The 21,170-nt window shown below is 37.1% G+C and overlaps 1 protein-coding gene across 1 annotated transcript; it reads left to right on the top strand.

Moving 5' to 3' along the window:
• The first annotated feature begins 1,360 nt into the window (after positions 1 to 1,360).
• nrv3 (sodium/potassium-transporting ATPase subunit nervana 3) lies at positions 1,361 to 19,388 on the top strand. The gene is made up of 7 exons (XM_073080323.1): positions 1,361 to 1,543; positions 14,297 to 14,437; positions 14,822 to 14,941; positions 16,693 to 16,886; positions 17,585 to 17,674; positions 18,184 to 18,367; positions 18,878 to 19,388. Exons 1-7 carry the CDS (start codon positions 1,411 to 1,413, stop codon positions 18,985 to 18,987), a joined length of 972 nt encoding a protein of 323 aa, XP_072936424.1. The 5' UTR covers positions 1,361 to 1,410; the 3' UTR covers positions 18,988 to 19,388.
• The last annotated feature ends 1,782 nt before the right edge of the window (positions 19,389 to 21,170 follow it).

The raw sequence follows: 21,170 nt of genomic DNA, 5'->3' as shown, positions 1-21,170 counted from the left end.
TGTGTGTGTTCATGTCACCCAATACGGAAATCCTAGTATGAGCTATTAGTGTAGAAAGCGTTATTTTTAAGAAAAGAAACAATATATCAATGAAAATAATATTTTCGAATTTGCTATTAATATTTTAAGGCGTTTTTATTTATCATCTTTATTCATAGATAATTTGTACTAAATAACCAGTACATTACAATGCATTAAAGTAATGTGATTAAACCAAAATTATTGTTACTATCCTCTTTATTTTTAACAAAGAATGAGTAGGCCTTTACATAAAAAAAAAATATTTTGCGACGCATCGCTTTCCGTCGTAAATGACATAACAAGGCATCAGGCGTTTCAATAAATATTTAAATGTGGTTTTCCCATTTTGACTCATCGTACGATCGAACTAAATTTATTGCTAGGGTGGTAGTTATGTAGGTTTTCTATCTAGCTCATTTGTCATTAAATTTACATTTGTTCATTGACTTAGCTTAAAATCAAGACTTAAAATCAAGTTGACATTATCAATTGTAATAATTGCTTTAATGGGATAAGATTATTTAGGGATTTTAGTTAAATAATTACTTATAAATATGTTACTTATAACGGGATACGTTTAATATTAACTTTATTAATAGCAATATTTCGGTTCATCGTATGAGTTTAAAAGTAGGCGTTTATTTATTATTTGTCTTTCTAGGTGTTTATTTTGTCATTATAATTATTTTGTTTAGATATACGCATCTTATAAGCAATAAAATTCCCCATTTCCTATGAGGAACGTGGAAATATTATATTTTAGATCAATGAAATAAGAAATAACCGAATAGCAATATAATTAAGATTTCATTTCATTTCATTTTACAGTAATTGCATTTAACGCAATCTTTGTTACAATCCTGAAATAACACTTTACTCACTATTTGGTGAAATATTTTAGAGTTATTAATTACGCTCATCACTCAAATTAACGCAAGCATTGTATTAAAGTGGAGTAATTTGTATTAATGTAGAGAGCGCTGGAATTCGCTAGTCCGAAACCTAGCACACTGACCAGGCGCGAACTAACAAAATCATTGCAAATTCAATAACGAATCGAACCTTAATACAAACGAATAGAGTCTCCAGAATAGCCTACGAAAGGTTACGCAGACCCATTTACAAACCAGTGTAATTGGAAACCCCACGTCTCTCCGCTACGAAGAAAAATAGACCAAAAAGGGGAGAATTGGACCACTTAAACGGTCAACAAGACTGGCCGCTCAAAGTAGGTCTGAAACGTGCGCGCGCCGCCTTACGTAACGCTTACGTAAGGGGAAACGGGGGTTGCAGGGGGTAGCAAACGGAGGGGGGGTTGTAGTGGGGGGCGTGCCGGGGCGAAGGCGCTCGCAATCGATTGCTTACCGCAGTCCGGCCAGGCGTTTGAACATGGCAGACAAGACCAAAGTTGTTGAGCAGTATTATTCTCCGCCACCGGATCTGGGGAAATGGGAGTCCTTCAGGATCTTCCTGTGGAACTCGGAGACCGGGCAGTTCCTGGGCCGTACGGGATCCAGCTGGGGTGAGTACTTTTTATTCATAATTCCAATAGGTTGCCATTTTGGAGGGAAAATCGATGCTGCCGAATTATCCCGACGGGCACGTTTCATCACAGAGACTTGAGGGTAATGTGGAAATGGAGTTTCCGCGTTAGAAAATTATTTTCCTTCCGATCTAGCTGAAAGAGTTAGCCGCGCTCGCACGTTACGTAATACTTGACCTGTTTTGTAAAATCGATATGCGATTTTTCAATTACATCTAGTATTGGAAAGGTATTAAGGGTAATTTCAAACAATTACTGAGTTAAAGGATATGTAATAATTAACAGAAATAGTTTTTTTCATACACGTTCCCTCTTACGTGAACTATGACATTGTTATCTGCTAACGTTAAAAGAACGCTAGACATTGTTATCTGCTAACATTAAAATAATGCTAAATTATAAATTACGTATTAAACCATATCAGTACCATTCTTAGTTATCAAATTGTCGGGATGAAAATAAAAAAATGATTCATTAATATGATATATTTTGTTCAAGTACGACGTAATAATACGCACGTATTTTGTTTTCGTAAGAAATATTTTGATACTATAACTAAAAAGATATTTTTATAATTTTCTTTTAATCATATTTTATTATGACCAAATTATAACTCTTATATATTAGGCTTTACTAAATATAATTAGTAAAGCCGACGAATTCACGAAGGAGCCTAATTTAATAAGGTTTTGGGTCGATTCCTGAAACAAAGCGGTGTTCAGATTTGAAGGGTGTGGCAAGCGAACTTGTTAGATAATACGAGTCTTTACAAGTCATAGTATGAAATATAAACAGTACTTGAGGTCGTATTTTCGCACAGCTCTACAGAAGTATTATTTTGGTTACTGATAAAGAGCAGATAGTAATCATATCATTGAAACTTTATTTATAACAGAACGATTAAGAGTAGTCTTTGTCAATGATGAAGGTGCTCGTTAAGAGCTGCTGTGTTCTAGATTGAAGGGCGTGGTAAGGGATACATAATTTCCCAAGGCGTTCCAGCTTAGTCCTTAGGAGTAGCGGCGCATCTGTGGCAGATCTCAGGTAGGAATATCTTGTCCTATGTAGGTTTTATGTATGACAAATGTCCATGGGCGGCAATAGCCACTTACCATCAGGTGGACTGTAGTCACTAATCTATAAAATCTTATGCTAAAATTCCTGGTTTACTTTTAAGACTGCAAGCTCGTTTCCTAATTTCAGCAAATGAGCTTGCAGTCCACCTTATGTAAGTTACCATTGACATTCATGGACATCTGTTATCATTTCCATATACAACAGGGGTTCTCAAGTCACAGTATTTGGGAGCCACTCCTGCGGATGCAGAGGATCGCCTCATATGTAAAGTCGCTTTCTACTCTCACAGACACTTTCTACATTCACAGTCCCACAAGAGGTGCACAAAGACAAATACTTAACACCCAGACCCAGAATAGTACATTACGATACGCGTGGCCAAAGTAGCCTATTTTTGCACGGCGTGAAGTTAGCGCCCGAGCGCAGCGAGGGTGCTAAACGCCGTGCAGATAATTAATAGGCTACTTTTGTCACAAGTATCGTATACTATTTTATAGCTCGTGTGACATAAACCCGCTTATACTTGTGAAGAAATATGAAAAAATATGATAATTATTTTGAAACTTATAAATGATTGAAACTAAAAATTATGAACTAAAAAAGCAATAAAAATGTGACCCAACCAAAACCATTGAAATTTAGAAAATTTAGTAATTATTCTGCACTTATGATAAAGACAAATCTAACACCACACATACTACGAAATCTATCAAGCCATTTAGGCTACATACAGGCGTATTAAAGAAACATATGATAAGCAATCACATAATGTACTAATACATAACTAATACTAGTGATACAGTAGAAAATCGATTATCCGGACCTTAGTTATAAATATTCGCGATTGTTCGGATTGTGAAACGTGAACAAGTAACTTTGTAATAACCCTTACAGATCAGCCACATTTTGTGTGACTTGTGCATTTAAATTCCGGAAAGTCGCCAAATCGCAACAAAATAGTTACTATAAAAAACAAAAACCCGATTGCTAAAAATATAACCTATGTTATCGCCACAATTTAGACGAATTCAGCGACACATCGTGTATCAAAATTAATGAAGTCGTTTAAGTTTGCCAAAGAATGAAAAATACATACGTAACAAACGTATAGTCGAAAAACATCGCCTTCCTAAATCGGTTTAAATAGCTTTTCTTCATAAACTCAATTATCCAAATTTTCGATAATCCGAATGCCACAAATACGACAACAAATAGGTCGCTTAGTCGAGATTCTACTGGAGTAGTATTATGGCTAATTTTGATAACGATTCCTAATTTAAATATCTCCTACTATGGTGTGTAGCGAAAATAAAACAAACAGTCAAAACAAACAATAAAATTCGATAAAGCCCAATAGTTAGTCTTATAGTGATGCTATTGCTTAGTATGGAGGTACACAATGGCAAAAACATTTATAAATACGTTCAAAATAAAATATTAAAATAATTATAGCTTTAAACAAAATACTCATTACTCACTTTTAATTTTTAAATGGCATTTAAAAGTATGAAACGTTCATAGCTATGTTTATTTATATCACGGCGTGCGTAAATTGACGTTTTACGCACGCTTCGCGTGCGCAAAACCCCCATTTCCGACCCCGTAATATAAAATTTTATACAACACGCGGACGAAAAATGTTTTTCTGACTCGTGTGATTGCAGTCCTCGCCTGCGGCTCGGCCTGCAAACTCACACTTGTCAGAAAAAAATTTTTCGTCCTCGTATTGTAATGTACTATTTTTTCAACTGTGAGGGTAGTGTATTAATATTCGTACGGTGTAAAAATCGGCTACTTTGGACACAGAAATGCGTGGCTAAAATGCGGGTTTAGGTCACAGAGTGCTATAAAAGACATTTAAATTCATCATCAGATGTCTTTCTGGCCGGGGATCAAACGCGGAACGCTTTGGGCGTCAGACCAGCATTGTGACCGCTCTCCCACGCGGGTCGTCAGTCGGAGAATCCTTCGTGATTTCACTGTGGCGGTACCATGAGGCAGCAATGCTACCTTTTGGTTTGAAGGGTGTGGTCCTTACCATGATGCATTCCTTTATCTTCAAGAATAATAACGCATCAATATGAATCCAGTTCTATTTGGAGTAGATTATAAATGTTCATAAATGCTACATTTGCTACTTACTTTTAGGTGGACTACATGGTCATTTCTTACATTAATTTTATAAATAAAATCCTACGTTTCTAAATACGGCTGTCTTTGTTAACATTCTGTTCTAGCTAAGAAATGATAAATTAATATTTTTGAAAGCAAGAATCACTATAAATTATTTAATCCGGTATGTCAAGGCAGTTTTATATCGCATCCATCTGAAAATAGAGCTTATTACGTAGTTATGTCTAGTTCATTATATTTCAAAATATCTGTTTATTAAATTCATGGATATACTTCCATTTGATTCCAAATTGAAAGATTCCAGTGTGAAAACATTTTCAGTATAATTCGGGTGATTTTTAGCGCCGCCAGATGGCGGTAGTGAGTTTGGCAAATTATCCTAAGTACTCCCTCTGGACCAGAGGGCAGTGGCTTCGTGGGGTGGTAGATAGTTATATTTACATTTACATTTCTACATTTTTTTATATATATAGATTTAAAAAGAAAAGGTTTAATGTCAGGGTACAAAAATAATAGATTTAAAGGAGAGATTTAAAGAGTCGAATGTAGAATTCTAATAATGAACTATTAGGATTTTGTTTAAGTTAAACTTTAATGAAACTTTATATTTTTCAGTGAACCTTGAGATAATCTAGGCTCGTAATAAATAAATTATCTACTTTTTACGGTGTTATGTAGCATCGAGCAAGTGGTCACTGCCGCCTGTAGACATCCGTTGTCAATTCCATATAATATGAGGAGGAGGTGGAGTAATGTTTTTGGAGTTTAGAGGTTGTCCAATATCACTATCCTAGAGTTCTCAGTTGGATATACTTATGTCTTTCAAACCACAAAATAGCTTAGCCCTTAAAACTGTTATACCTTTAAATAAGCTACTGAGATGTGGCGGTGAGTCTACCAGGCAATTTTATATTTTGAGAATTTTATACGTAAAAAAATAAATATTTTTCAAACGAATCATTAAAAAGAAATTCCTTCTATATACTGTCATGTAATGCAAATCTTAGAAGAAAATATTAGGCATCCCTTGATTGTAGAGTACCACCTAAATCAGTATCAAAATAATGAGTTAATTAACCCGATGAATTAAAACAATCAGCTGGCCTGCAAATTAAGCCTTTGACGTAGATATTGTATTACGGTACACGTCTTCGAATGAGGCTTTGCAAGCTAAATATAGCGAACACGTGCTAATAACGTGAATAATTGCTATTCAAGTAGGTTAGAGTGATAGCTTAGTGGTTGAAGTCGAGGGGTCCGAGGTTCAAATCCCAGGTAAAGCTCTGGCGCCTCTCATTTTTTAAAGTTATGTGTGTATCATAAATTATTATGTATTACTTGTTTTAACGGTGAAGCGAAGTATTATGAGAAAACCTGTATACCTGAAAAAGGTTTTCAAAGGTATGTGTCTACCAAATTTCAATTGGTCAACGCCACGCACTGTGGACTAATCTTCCTCATTCTGAGAGGACATCGTGCCCAGCAGTGGGACAGTGATGGGTTGATGATAATGATGATGATGATGTACTAGGTTTCTATGATCATAGATTGTATTAATAAAGTACACTAAACGTATTATAGTAATGAGAACATGAGCAAGACAATCTGTAACAATATTTAATATATAACATCAGCCGCGCAGGTCTTCTATTTGATCGATACCTTCCTAAAAGTAAATCCTGAACTCAAATTACCTTCTACTGACTTAGTGTAAGTATCAATGCATATACCATGTCTAACTACGAATAAGAACGAATTGACGACGAATACAGGAACGAATAATTAAGGGATCAAATATATGGGGAGTAGCGTTTTGGAAGTTCACCTTTTGTGGCTACAGATGTGGAAGTATAGACTTCTGGACCAATTGGATGCTGGAAATATGTATCTAGTTATAGACTGTTCACACAAGTCGATATAGCTATTTTAGTATGGTAAGAACTCGTCTGTGTCTACCTATAGTTAAGATTTCATCATGATCATCAAGATTTCATCAAGATGATATGTAATTTATATTTTTTAATATAAAATCAATAATCAATAATCATTCGACAATCAAACCATTCGACAAGGAATGAAATCTTCTGAGCTCGATAACAAATGTATCGCGACCACTGGGGAAAATCTGCCTTACCACGCCCATTCAAGATAGAACACAGTATTACACTTCGTATACAATAAAAGTACATTAGTGAGTGCCCACTTACAGTGGCACAGTCGAACAGCTTTACATTAAAGAGATGAACCTAATATGATCAGGGAAAGGCGGCGCCGGGCGGACTGCGCGCGCCTCGTCCTTTGCCGATCGATCCAAGGACACACATACCAAGGCTATCTAGCCTTACCTAGCGTACCTTTAGGTACATATTGCTGTATGACGGTATAGTCTATTATGGAATATAGAGTCATGTTTTTCACTTTAGGTATTAATATGCTAGTTCGTGTTTAAGACTTAGGTTCTTGAAGGTGATAGAACCTTTGTGGTTCGACTCCGGCGGCACCACCGCCACACCTATTTCTACCTAATAACAGCAGTGTTAGGTGCTGCTGTGTTCCGGTTTGAAGGGTGTGGTAAGGGAGACAGACTTTTCCGAGGCGTTCCAGCTTAGTCCTCAAGGGTAGCGGCGCATCTGTGGCCAACCTCAGGTAGGAATATTTAATCCTATCTGGGGTTGATTACAGATTTCCATGGGCGGCAGTAGCCACTTACCATTAGGTGCATGCTCGTCTGCTACTCTTATATTATAAAAAAAGGTAGAGTTCCTAATTCTTATCACGTTTTCCCATAAAATTCTATCTAGATTTTTAATGAAATGTTAAGATGTTACGATGTTAAGCTTTAACAATATTTTGTATATTAGCATAGTCTACACGTTACTCGAAATTTCATGTTAACCTAATGTTACCTCTTTATTAACCTTTATATTTGTAAGAGCTACGTCGGTAGGCTTTGTTTGTCTACGGGTTTCGGAGCTACGAATCGGCCACGTAGCAAAAAGATCCTAAGCTAAGGGATCTTTTATAATCTAAATCTCATGTTATAAAGTCGTAAGATTTACCTTACGACTTTTTAACATGAGATTTAGATTTATCTTACGACTTAATTGCATTAAATGCACAATAAGCCCATTTCTTTTGACATAAACAATACATAGATATACATTTCTGAATTTTTAATTTAATATCTAATAAATATCAACAAAATTTAAATTATATTAAAATCCTTACTACGCTTCAAACATTTCAACCAAAGAGTTAAGGTAGAAGCGTGAATAAAGCAGCTTCTAAAATAGAAATCTAATAATGTCACCAAAATTAATTGGAAGCGTGACAGAAAGGATGATTAATGATTGTTTTTGTTATTTGACATTATTTCTACGTCACACATTTTTTCACACGTCACTGTTCGTTGTTATGTGTAGACAAACTAATTAATCACTGGCCGTAATGAGCATTCGACACGACAATGATTAGTTCAATTGGTGGCGAATGATTTCCAGCAAAAACAAATAACTTAATCATAAGTCGTACCACATTGTGTTGTTTATACAGATGTCGTAATATTAATTTGTTATCACATTGTAAAAATAAACTTTGTTTGCTAGTACGTTTGTTTAAAAGGCGGAGGCATCAACATTATACTTATAACAGATTCAAATATTGTTATATTTTTGGTTGAATAGTGCGGTAAGCCAGATATATTAAGGCACCGCTTTCTAACTTAGTCCACGAGGGTACACTACCGTCCGTGTTTACCATCCGTGTTTACCACCTCAGGTGCAATATAAACGTATTTTAGATATCGACATATCATGCTTTATATTCATTAGAAATTGTGTTAATTTATGCATATACAGAACCGTTGACTTATAGGTAGTTTTTAACTTTAATAAATCAAGATACTTTCAATTTAACATTTAGAAGGAAATCAGGTTGATTCCGGAAGAAATAACATAAAAGTATCAAGTTAGTCTGATTTTTTATTGAGATTATTTCTGATTTAAAATCCGCGCGAAGATAGTTGCGAACAGCTAGTTAATATAAATTAAATTTTATCAACACTTTTCAGTTTTATCAATAACAAGTGGGTGGTAGTGGCCGGTGATAACCGGTTCACAGGATTTTATGTTCGATACATGTTTTAAAATAGCGCTCTTCCGTCTGTGTTTCCATTGCACCCACGAAATTCTAGTTAAGGATTCTCATTTTTTTATATATTTGAGCCTAACAATAAAGCAGATGCACTAGATACCTGATAGAAAGTAGTCAACGTCGCTTATGGAGGAGCAGAACACCAGAGAAGTCGCCAATGTATCGCCGGCTTTGAAGGAGAGCTCTTTTTACACCTTTTTTTAGTAAAGAAAGCGTTAGTTATACTGAGAACCATCTTAACACGTTAGCTGCGGAACGCGGCTTAAAACACCTCGTCCATGTCTGGTCGTTATAGCGGTAAGAAAAAACTTTAACTTCTCTGTGGTGCGAGAGGCATAACTTCCGTCTGGTTCAGTGTAGGAGAGTGATAACTATATGTTTGTGATGTGCTACTGATTCCTAGTTCTATGGTACACCAACCTAATGTCGGGTTTGTTAGACCTCGTACCGCACTGAACAAATAATAATGCTAACACAGTGCGGAACGAGGTTGGGAACGCCTCGTTTCCCCACGCACCTCGTACCGCACCCCACGCTAGCTTCACGTGGTTAGTGTTGTGCAACGCAGTCGAGGCTGCGTAGCGACGAAGTAGGACCGCTGTCTTTATGTTGAAAATTATCATGTCGAAACGTTGCCGAAAAAAGTTGATCATGGAGGAAGATGAAGAAAAACCGGTTGAAAAATCTGAGCCTGAATCAGAATACAGGAAGATATTTCAAAAACAGGTAAGTCACAAATATACTCTGTCTAGATGAAAGTCCAGTAGTGAGACTTGGCAGGCTAGGCGTATATCCGTATAGTAAGAAATTACATTATAGATAATTACGTTTCCTATTATGGTTCAAACAAAAGTTAAGTAGCTACATTATTGATATAGGAAACGTAGGCAAAATCGTTACCGAGTATTCCGATTACTCTTTACCCTAATCTACTCGCTCCTACTTTTCAGAATCCACTGCAAAGAAAGCACATCATCTCGATAAGGGTCCAAAGAAGAAGAGATGTGTCGGATGCTACGAAAAACTCCGCACATTCTTGACATGTCGTGAGGCAGACAAAAAAACCAAAAAAAAAATCTCACGGAATGCACTGTTTGCAAAAAACCTTATTGTCTGAAATGTTTCAATGAAAAACATCCATAACTTTTCCCCTTTTTGTATTCATTCTGTCCATAACGTTGATAAATAAAAACAATAAAATAAAATCGATATTTATTTTCCCATCACTAAATTATATGGAAACCTGCCATTTTTCAGTGCGGTCCGAGGTGCATTAGACCCACATTTTATTTTACCCATAGAATCTAAAGTAACGAATTTAACCAAGGGCGGCGGCAGTTTTAGGTTAATCAACTCATTGTTAATAATAATCAAGACAAAAGCCGTCGATTTTGTCTTATTTGGCGCCAAAAAAAGGATTTTAGTCTCCTTCGGGCGGTGGGATTTAACACGCCTCGTGCCGCCACAATGTCGGATATAGAACGAGGTTTAAAACAACTCGTAACGCAGTAATGGAAAGTACAGAAAAATCTGTGCCGCAGGGAACGTGTTAATCAGTAATATTACGAAGTAATCGCTCTACATATTTACATATTGAAAAAATAAAAATTATGTACGTGAGAAATACACAACCTTTTGGAAAAGTCCGTTAAATAAACTATTTAAAAAAGAGATATGCTCCTCTTTTTTAAATAGTTTATTTAACGGACGTAGATTAGAAACTATGTAACTGTGAGAACAAAAGAGGTAGCTCCATTTGATGACTAACGAAGCTTTTACGTGCATACATGTGGCATACCGACGAGCTATTTCACTTAAATAATGTCCAGGTTATGTAAAAATGGAGGCAATGATGTAGATTTTTTATAATACAGAAGTAGCGAAAGAAATTGCAGTCCTAATAGTAACTGGCCCTTGCTGCACAGTCTATAATCAGTCTTAGATAGGAACGGAGTCCTGCCACAAGATAAAGGATCCCTATCTCGTATAGGTGTTACCACCTACCACACCTTTTAAATTAGAACTTAGCAGCGATTATTACTATTGTTATAAATCAGAAAAAGGTGTGGTGTTTCCATAATGATTTTGCCATGGTTATCAACCCTCTATATATAGGTACAGGCTCGGAATAACTAAAATTGGTTACAGGTAACCTTACAAAGACTAATCTAGAACGCCCAGTACGGTGAATGCTGACTAAGGCGCCCTAAAAGCATCACGCATGCGCGACCTACGACCGCGCCCTGCGCCCTAAATTATGCAGTATGCGCCACTGCATTGTTTTTAAATGGTTTCTAGGAAACTAGTTCAGTTTTAACCGGAATACTAGGTACGTATATAGATACGATCGGAACACTAGGCGCGTATATAGATACGAAATCTAGTAGTAAATCAATTTCAGTTTCAATGTATATAGGCGCTCTGATAACGACAGCGCGTCTTTTTATTAAGGTATCTTTGTTAAACCTAACGATAAGGTGGTGGTGAGAGTGGTAGAATCCTTTGTGGTTCGACTCCGGCGGCACTACCGCCACACCTATATTTGCCTCGTAACAGCAGTTTTAAGCGCTGCCGTGTTCTGGTTTGAAAGGTGTGGTAAGGGACATACATTTCTAAAGCGTTCCAGCTTAGTCCTCTGGGGTAGCAGCGCATATGCTGCCGACCTCAGGTAGGAATATCTAATCTTGGGTTGATTACAGATGTCCATCGGCGACAGTAGCCACTTACCATCAGATGGACAGCTGGCTCGTCTGCTACGTCTATGTTATAAAGAACCTGATGGAAAGTAGACATCGTGGTGCATGAGTTGCAACGCCAGGGGAGTCGCTAATGCATCCCAGTCTTTAGAGGAGACAACTTTTGGCACCTTTTTTGAAGAACCCCATGTCATAGCGTAATTAATATTACTTGCAATTATTTTTATTCTATCACGAGGTTTTTTTTTATCCTAAAATATAAACCAGGATGTATTAAGATATTTACTTATGAAGATTGAAGGTACATATTATCTTCATCGATATAACGTGACAGTTTTCAGAAAAAGTATTATTTATTTTAAAGGATTTATCAACAAATTAATAAGTCTGTACATACATGAGCTTTATAGTAAAATTTAGGATTTTATAATTTTAAATAGGTACTTAAGTGTAATCTTAAAAAAGTTAACCTAAAAGTACATTTGCATAAAAATCTTTCTTAGAGTCGTAATATACGAGGGATTTAAACATAGTTAAAATTAGTCAATCCATACGCACAAGAGTTAACGAATTCGTTAACATTAATGAAACTATTAAAAGGTCGGCTCTAATGACAATAACTCGCCGCGATAAGGCACTTGTTATATTAACAGCGAATAAGTAGCAAAATATTATTTTTGGAACTTCTACAAGAAATATTTACTACACATTTACTAAGTAAACTGTTAGGTAAACGATTACGATTACGATTAAAATAAACTGAAAGGATTTTATTTTTCATTAAAAAAAACTGATTTTGTGTTCAATTATTCTAATTCATAATTCATTCATAAACTTTATTATAAACGGTCCCTACACAAAGACAGGTGAGCTAAGTCTGGTGTTACCCACATTAATTACCTGACCTGCAGTCGATTTCTTAAATATATTACTTATTTATAATTAGATAAAAAACTCGACTGCTAATAAATGTAGCTTATATGTCACTCCTGTACTTTGGACAAATCCGTTGGATTTGTACCTCATAATGTTAAAACTTGTGAAGCGGGGTGAGGTGGGGTGCGTGCCAAAGAATAACACATACGTCCACTACTATAATGCATACTTCACAAAATTACTTTTACCAACTTATCTCGTTGGTATTTTATCTTCGTCCGTATGACCAGTGGTTAGATGCGTCCCTGCTCTGGACCGCGCGATAATCAAGAGGGGACAGTTTACACGTCGCTCCTAATTAGCGATCCGCACGCAATTATTATGAAACTGGGACGGCTAAATCTGTTACCATGTACTTAGCTGGAGAACAGACATAGACTAGAACATAGGTAGGGGGAATACAGGGAGAAAATTTACAGAAGACAGTTTCTCAATATAATTTATGCACTACTTAAAGATTCTTCATAAAAATATAGTAATGGTAGCAAAAGTCTATATTTCCTATATATTAATGACGCAGGCTTGTGTCTGCATTGTCCCTGTAGTTTCGGGATCAGAATAGGGCTAAGGTATCCTCTGCCTGTCGGCAAAAGGGGGCTTCCGGGGTTGCGGACGGCAAGAGTGCCAGCTCGAACCGCCCGGCCAGCGACCCCTGGATGGACGGTAGTATTTGTGGTCGCATATCGTCGTGCACACCAGAGCGTCAAGCTGACCTGCTAAGAGGACTCCGGTTACGTTCCGTTGGAGATCCCGGAGTCCTCTACGCAGCGCCGAGAACGACCACCGGGGTGGTTTTAGTGCCGTAAGAGCACACATAACCCTGTGTCGCTCCCACGGCACCGGGTACTTTTAGAAGGTTTCCCATCGTTAACAAGGCTAAGGCTTGTGTCTGCATACGGCTCTGATTCACGCAAAAGTACTCTCACGCGGGTTGTGTAGAGACTCGACATAAACTCATTATTCCCACTGCTGGGCGCGTGTCACTTTTCAGAGTGAGAGGATAGAAGTCCATCGCGCTGGCCAAGGACAGATTAGTAGGTAGACTTCACACACACTTGAGAACTCGTTCTGAGATCGGAGTTCATATAACTGTAGTAGTATTACAACTACTGCTTAATTGTTACAAATTATTAGTGGAAAACAAATCGATTAGCAAACGCAGCTAAAATGTTGGTTCGAAGTAGGAAACTAAAGGCGGTCAACGATCGGCCCACGATTATCTAGGAAGCGGCCATTGTCGCCCATTACGGACAATTATTTCGTTGACTCCTTTCACAATACACACAGCATGTGTATTTCCAAGCATGTGTATTTCCAAGAATTTGGTTTGCGGAATTTCTTTATGTTTCTGAAAATTGTACTGATTCCTCAAAATATTAATAAAGGACATACATGTCGATAGATATTGATCGACTGGTGTTGTAGTTTTGGCTTCTCGACGGATACCGGTTACTAAAATGACGATCAATTGATGTCTTTACCATAGATTGCTACATGCAACAGTAGCCTTTTAAGATATATTCGTTAATGATGATCAATGTCATAGATTGATTCATGTGGGTAATAAAGGACGATCGACATCGACTGATCGATCCGCCCATCGACCGATGGTATCAGTCGATCGGTTGACATTTCATCTTTTAGGGGTAAATAAAAAGACATCGCTGTAAAACAAAATAAGTTATGTATCATAAAATCATATAAACCATGTATATAAATTACCTTTTATTATTTCCAGCGAAAATCCTGCTCTTCTACCTAATCTTCTATGCCATTCTCGTGGGCTTCTTTGCCGCGATGCTGGCCACCTTCTACCAGACCCTCGACGCGAAGAAACCTAAGTGGCAGATGGAAGCTTCCTTGATTGGAAGCAATCCAGGTAAAAAAATGTGTGCAATAATATTTTAAAATGTGTGTTATGCATTAAAAAATTCATAGTTAATCTCTAGATCTCATTCTTATTTATATGGAACCACCTTGGTCGTAAGCAGTTTTGAACAAAAGAAAAATGACTCTAATCAACTCGGAAATTTTGGAGAAACCAATTTACATGTACACACAAAAAATACGAAAAAGCTGTCAAAAAACGCTGATTAAATTACTTAAAAATCTTTACTGCTTAATTGCTTGTCAAAGAAATATATAAGTATACTCAACACAAAATATTGATATACTTCAATATCTGAAATTCATCACAAGTTTTAATCATGAGAAAATAAACTTTAAGTTTAAAGTTATAAGTATTCTTATTTAATTCCACCAGGACTTGGGTTCAGACCCATGCCAGACTCAGCGAATGTGGAGAGCACCCTGATCTACTACCGGGCCAACGATAAGGGATCCGTGCTGAAATGGGCTAGTGTCATCGACGAGTTCCTCGATCGTAAGTATTTGATCTGTTTGATATACGATACAATAATGTAGGAAGTATTTTTTTATATTTATACCTAACAATAGGCAGACAGGCTACCTGGTAGAAAGCAGTCATTGTCGCCTATGCATTTGCAACACCAAAGGAGTTGCCAATATATCGCTGGCTTTGGAGGAGAACTCTTTGTCATAGCGCTCAGGGAATACCTGAGGAGGAAGTTCATTTCACTTTTTGCACGTACGCGGTAAAAATTACCGAACCGTGGAGGATCGCCACGAGTCAAGTTGTTGTGGATGAAACTTCATCCTTTCAGTATGCTTCCAGAATGCTTTCACAAAATAAAAAATTAAGGACGTCCCCATGACTTTACAGAAATAAATACATTTACCTACTACTGATGCCAGTTTTAGAATACCGCATAGTTTGACCGGGTGGATACCACAACCACTGTTTCTAGCGTGTTTCGGTGGAATGATGATGCAGTTTGACTTTTTATGAAACGACCATTTTAGTCCTCAGCAGTGGCAACGCATCCGTGATCGGCTTCAATTAGATCTTCTCTTCTATGTAGAGTTATTGAAGGTGGTAGAATTCTTTGTGGTTCGACTCCGGCGGCACCACCGCCACACCTATTTCTACCTAATAACAGACGCTGCTGTGTTCCGGTTTGAAGGGTGTGGCAAGGGAGACAGACTTTTCCGAGGCGTTCCAGCTTAGTCCTCAGGGGTAGCGGCGCATCTGTGGCCGATCTCAGGTAGGAATATCTAATCCTATCTGGGGTTGATTACAGATGTCCATGGGCGGCAGTAGCCACTTACCATCAGGTGGATTGCATGCTCGTCTGCTACTATTATATTATAAAAAAAAGTTAGTTACCGACCTCCATATGTGAAATGGACTACCGTCTGGTGGACTGCGTGTTCGTTTGCTGCTCCAATTTACGGAAATACTTAACATATTCAACGCCAATATATAGATATTTACTTGATATTTTAATAAGTCGGTTATATCAATGGCATAACATTGCGTGGCTTATTAAGTTTGCGTTGTGGAGATCTGTGTCGCTCAATACGGATTACAATAACTATTATTAGGATCATCCGATTAACTTCTTACATAAGGACACTTGTAAACATGTCGAATCATATTTTTAATGTTAACTATATATTTATTTTTATTGATTATATATGTATTTGTATACGAGTATTTTTCGCAGGTTCTAAGATGCATTAGAATAAGATAATGTAAATGTTCCAATAAGTAGTCTTGACGTATATTACGAGTAGATGCATACTTTTGAAATTTATTAAGAATTGAAACATGTCGGGCTTAACTGCTAAAACAAAAAAGGCATATTTCTATTACGTACATAACCCTTAATTTTATATGTGAAGGACTTTGACAACTATTCGCAACTCGTCAAGAGATAGCGCTACTAGCGTTTCTGCTGAATCATGTTATTGTTTTCTCAACATCTCATATTATATGCACATAATTATGTTCAAGCTCCGAACGGAACCTCTCATGGTACACAACATGACATAGCATCACCGCCACACCTTTTTCTAATACTCGTAACAGCAGTTTTCAGGACTGCTTTGTTCTGAAGGGAATGATAAACCGAGTCGAGGCGTCACTTAGTCCTCCGACAGGATTGTTTATAGATGTCTATCGGCAGTAGTATCCACTTACGAATACGTAGGCTGTATGCTGATTTGCTACTTCGGTACGATGAAAAAATAATAACAACCTTCATGATTCAGAATACCGCAAGAAGGGCAGTGGCAGCGGCGAAGCACCTGGCGCGGAGAACCGGGTCCTCTGCTCGGCTACGTCCAGCGCCCTGGGGGAGAAGCAGGTGTGCGACGTGCCCGTGGACGAGTTCCACCCCTGCACCTCCGCCAACCAGTACAACTACGAAGAGGCTGGACCCTGCGTGTTCTTAAAGCTCAACAAGGTAAACCCTTTATAGTTGGACTCCAGCCGTACCACCTCTACACCTATTTCTGTCAAGTTACAGAAATGTTTAGCGCTGCTGAGTTTGGCTTTCAAGGGTGTAGTAAGGGAGATATACTTTTAAGAAGCATTCTAGCTCAATCCTCAGAGTTACAACGCTTCTGTGGTCGACCTCAGGTAGGAATCAAATCAAATCAAGGATTGATTATAATAATAATAATAATAATATACTTTATTCACCACAATTGCACTACACAGTACAATTTTTAAAACTAAATATACTAAAATAAAAATTAAAAAAATAAATTTAAGAAAAAAAAAACAAAATCACAAAAAAACAAAAATAATAACAAGAAAAAAATAAAGAAATAAAAACTTGAACAAAACAAACAAAAGGCAATAACAAAGCAAAGGTTATAATTATCTAGTGCTGTTAAAGTACTATGCGCTGCAACAATCGCGAAAGGGAGCAAGCTCAGAATTATGCCATGAGCGGTTACAGATGGATTACAGATGCCCATGAACGCCAATTGCCATTTACCAGCAGGTGCACTGCATGCACATTCGCTACTCCTGTAACATATAGTTGTAGTTGTAAGACCTTTGTCATAGTAATGTCTTTTGTAATGTTTGACGAGAATTTATTTTTTTATTGATTTTATCAAGTAAATATAATCCTAAAATGCATTATTATTCCAGATATTCAATTGGACCCCTCAACCGTACAACAATACTGAAGATCTACCTCAAATCATGCCTGAGGACTTGAAGCAGCACATCAAGCTTGTTGTAAGTAACTTTATTTTATTTATTTATTTTTATTGTGTAAAGCATTTAGTACAATAGCTCAATAACAATACATAAAGTCCAATTGAATGCTACCTTTACAGGTGTTATACGAGTACATGCCAAAACTTATATAGTTAAAATTAACAGTTTTAGAGAAAGCTTTTCAACAGCTTTTTATTTTAATAATGAAATAATAGAGGTCCTTATGGTATGAGTCGTAGGGATCGTGGCAGTTGTGACCCTATATTTATTTGGTGCTGTAAGCTTGTGTGATTAAGTTAAAGGTTGTGGAAAGGCAAATTTACAATTTTACGGAAACGTCAAAATTTTTGTCAGCAATTGAAATACAAAATCAGGTCGTGTCGTCATGACGACGACGACTAGATGATACCATTAGTACATGTCGTAAATTTTTACCACACGAGATTGTCTGACGTCACTCCACCTTAAGGTGTTACGGTATGTGTTTTAATCCTTACACTATTTTCACTCCTTAATACCCATTCTAGTCCGGAAAACCCGAAGCCAACACCGTGTGGGTGTCTTGCGAGGGCGAGAACCCGGCGGACGTGGAAAACATCGGCCCCGTGCAGTACATCCCCCGGCGCGGCTTCCCCGCCTTCTACTACCCCTTCACCAACAAGGAGGGCTACCTCAGCCCCCTCGTCGCCGTGCTCTTTGAAAAGCCCAGGAGTAAGTGAATAATTTATCTTCATTAAACCTCAGTTCTTGGTTTTTCCGAAGTCTTTCTGACGAGTTTTAGGGGAGGTTTATAGGTATAGTTTGTTTTTTAATTTTTGTCTACTAAGTATGTTTAATTCGAATTAAATTCGCACAGATAAAAAAAAATAACAGCTGTTTAAAGAGAGCATGTGACGATTCATAAGATAAAAAATGTCATGCATTGTTATTACATTAATAAACAGAAACAAACAAACGTTTAAAATTTAGGCATTTAAATGAATTGACTCTATTAAATTTACATTCAAATATGCTAGTCTGTTACTTTGGTTACATATGGTATTGAAATCACGTGCACTACAATTGTTTTGTATTGTTACAATAGATATCGAAATTATGTCACAGTGAGTGTAATCCAACTAATACGCGTGTCTGCCAAAGATCGACCAATTCACAAACCAATTGAACGAATCAACCGAACAGCTGTTTCTATTAGGCAATTTACAACCGTTTGCATTACAGCGGGCGTGTTGATCAACATCGAGTGCAAGGCGTGGGCGAAGAACATCTTCTACGACCGATACGAGCGGCGCGGCTCGGTGCACTTCGAGCTGATGGTGGATCGGTCTTAAGCTGGCAACCGCGGCTGGCGACGACGTGGCGGCTCTCATCTGGCTAACCCGAGCCATCGGACCACGCACACCTAGCAGACTACAGACAACTGCTTCCTTTCGCTACTGCCAAGCCAGCTCTGTCCGCCGCCAAGTCGTCCACCGCCCGCCAATTGGACGCTACAGCCAATTGGTCGCCAAGTTGCCAAGTTCACGCCGGGCGCCGGCTGCCAAGCGCCATTAGCAATAGCCTCATAGTCGGCGATTTATTTGTATTCGTTTTAGAATAGCCAGAGGGCGCCACCATTTGATTCGTTTCCACGCTTACTAATTGAATAAAGTTTTAAACTGTCGAATATTTATTATGTAACTTTTCTGGACGGAATGTCAATAAATACGCAATAGTTGATTCCAATATCTTTTCTGGTGCGTTTTATTTTAATCACCCCTATCCCTTCCTATGAGGGTTGTTGTTGAAATTAAAAGAAAAAGAGCTGAAAGTCTATAAAACACAATATGGCCGCTCAGTTAAGACAAGCCATGACTGAACTTCGTACACAAAGCTGCACAATAACATTTTTAGTAATCAAATTTAAAAGCTGTTTTATTTGGGTATTTGGATATTGAGACTATATTTAGATAGAGTACGAGTTGGTGCACGATACCCACACGACCTTGATGATGCGAAATTCTATATAAGCCTTTATCGATAGAATTCCTTATATAAAAATATTTTCAAGATATGTTGGTGCAAATAATATTTTTTCATTACTTGTGTTGCTAAAATGACTAAATTGAATGGATTGGTCGAGTAATCCATTTAATTGCTCATGAAATCTTAGTTAAAAAATATCATAAAAAATAGTGTTTTATATTTATTAATTACTAAAATAATTAGACGTAGTTATGTAGATGTGACACAAAGCGCGATCTATGTCGTATTGATGGAAATACATAAGACCCGTGTTTCATGGAAATATAGATAGATGGCACTTCATACATAAAAATACTCATAAGAATAACAGTTCAAAGTAACAAAGTGAAAAAAGTAGCGACATCTTCCGAACTTTATAAAAAGAAAACTTACACAGCACTTGCTAATATTGTGCGAACATTTTATGATCTAAAGTAAGACATATTCAACATCATAAGATAAATCATTACATCAATTCTTAATGATTTACAGTTTTTACAGATCACATTAAAGTTAAAAGAGAAACCATCCATACGAATTGCACTTTGAATAAGAAATAGCAAACGAGCATGCAGGCCACCGCATGTTAAGAGTTAAACCATGGACATCCTGTAACCAACACTATATAATACAGGTGATGAAACTTATTACAAATGTGTTGCAACTCCAAAATTTTTATTTACCCTGAAGTCCAAGATTATCGCTAACACGGAATGAAATACGGCTCATTCATTTAACATGTACTAATCTAAATATATATGTATAACTCAAAGGTGACTGACTGACATAGTGCTCTATCAACGCCCAGCCCAAAGCCCCAAACCACTGGACGGATCGGGCTGAAATTTGGCATGCAAGTAGATGTTATGACGTAGGCATCCGCTAAGAAAGGATTTTGATCAATTCTACGCCCAAGGGGATAAAATAGGGGATGAAAGTTTGTATAAATCTTCTTAGTTAATAATATTACTGCATAACGCGAGCGCAGCCGCGGGCAAAAGTTCGTATAATATACAAAAATATAATATTTTTTGCTACAGTCACAACTTCGTTGTTAATACTTGTTGATTACATGTTATATAAAGAAAATAAAACCCTAACACATTTTATCATAATCAGAAGCACAAAATAATAATTTATTTACTGAAACTGATGAAAGCTACCGAAGTTAACATAGCGGAAGACGAATTAATTATAGCCACTAATTAATTCAATAGTTTTGCCTAAAATATTCAGTGAGCGAGCTTAATTAAGTGCTTCATTATAGGTGACGACAGCTCCACGACACTTGCTTATAGTGGTATAGCTTGTTGCAATAAAGATTGTAATCTAAAAGTGTTGCTTTTGAGCACGTTTCTCGCTCTCATATATTATAGGAAATGAGCGATAGGGAAATAGAAATACCCCCATTTTGGATAAAAATGCTTATCGAATTAAGATACCTAATTGAAATTTTTGTATTGTGTTGTGTGTTGATTTTTGAAGATTGTAGTAACAAACCTGCTTGCAC

This window comes from Epargyreus clarus, unplaced genomic scaffold (assembly GCF_041222505.1).
Source record: "Epargyreus clarus isolate Ecla_fem2 unplaced genomic scaffold, WU_Ecla_fem_2.2 ptg000015l, whole genome shotgun sequence".
NCBI lineage: Eukaryota > Metazoa > Arthropoda > Insecta > Lepidoptera > Hesperiidae > Epargyreus > Epargyreus clarus.
This window is presented reverse-complemented; position numbering and strand designations above follow the sequence as displayed.

What these genes read in the sequence shown, in the direction of transcription:
- nrv3 (XM_073080323.1), top strand. Translation starts at nt 1,411, where the DNA reads ATGGCAGACAAGACCAAAGTTGTTGAGCAGTATTATTCTCCGCCACCG. An exon ending in CCGTACGGGATCCAGCTGGG is followed by an intron (nt 1,544 to 14,296) that starts GTGAGTACTTTT and finishes TATTATTTCCAG; the next exon opens with CGAAAATCCTGCTCTTCTAC. An exon ending in CATCGACGAGTTCCTCGATC is followed by an intron (nt 14,942 to 16,692) that starts GTAAGTATTTGA and finishes TTCATGATTCAG; the next exon opens with AATACCGCAAGAAGGGCAGT.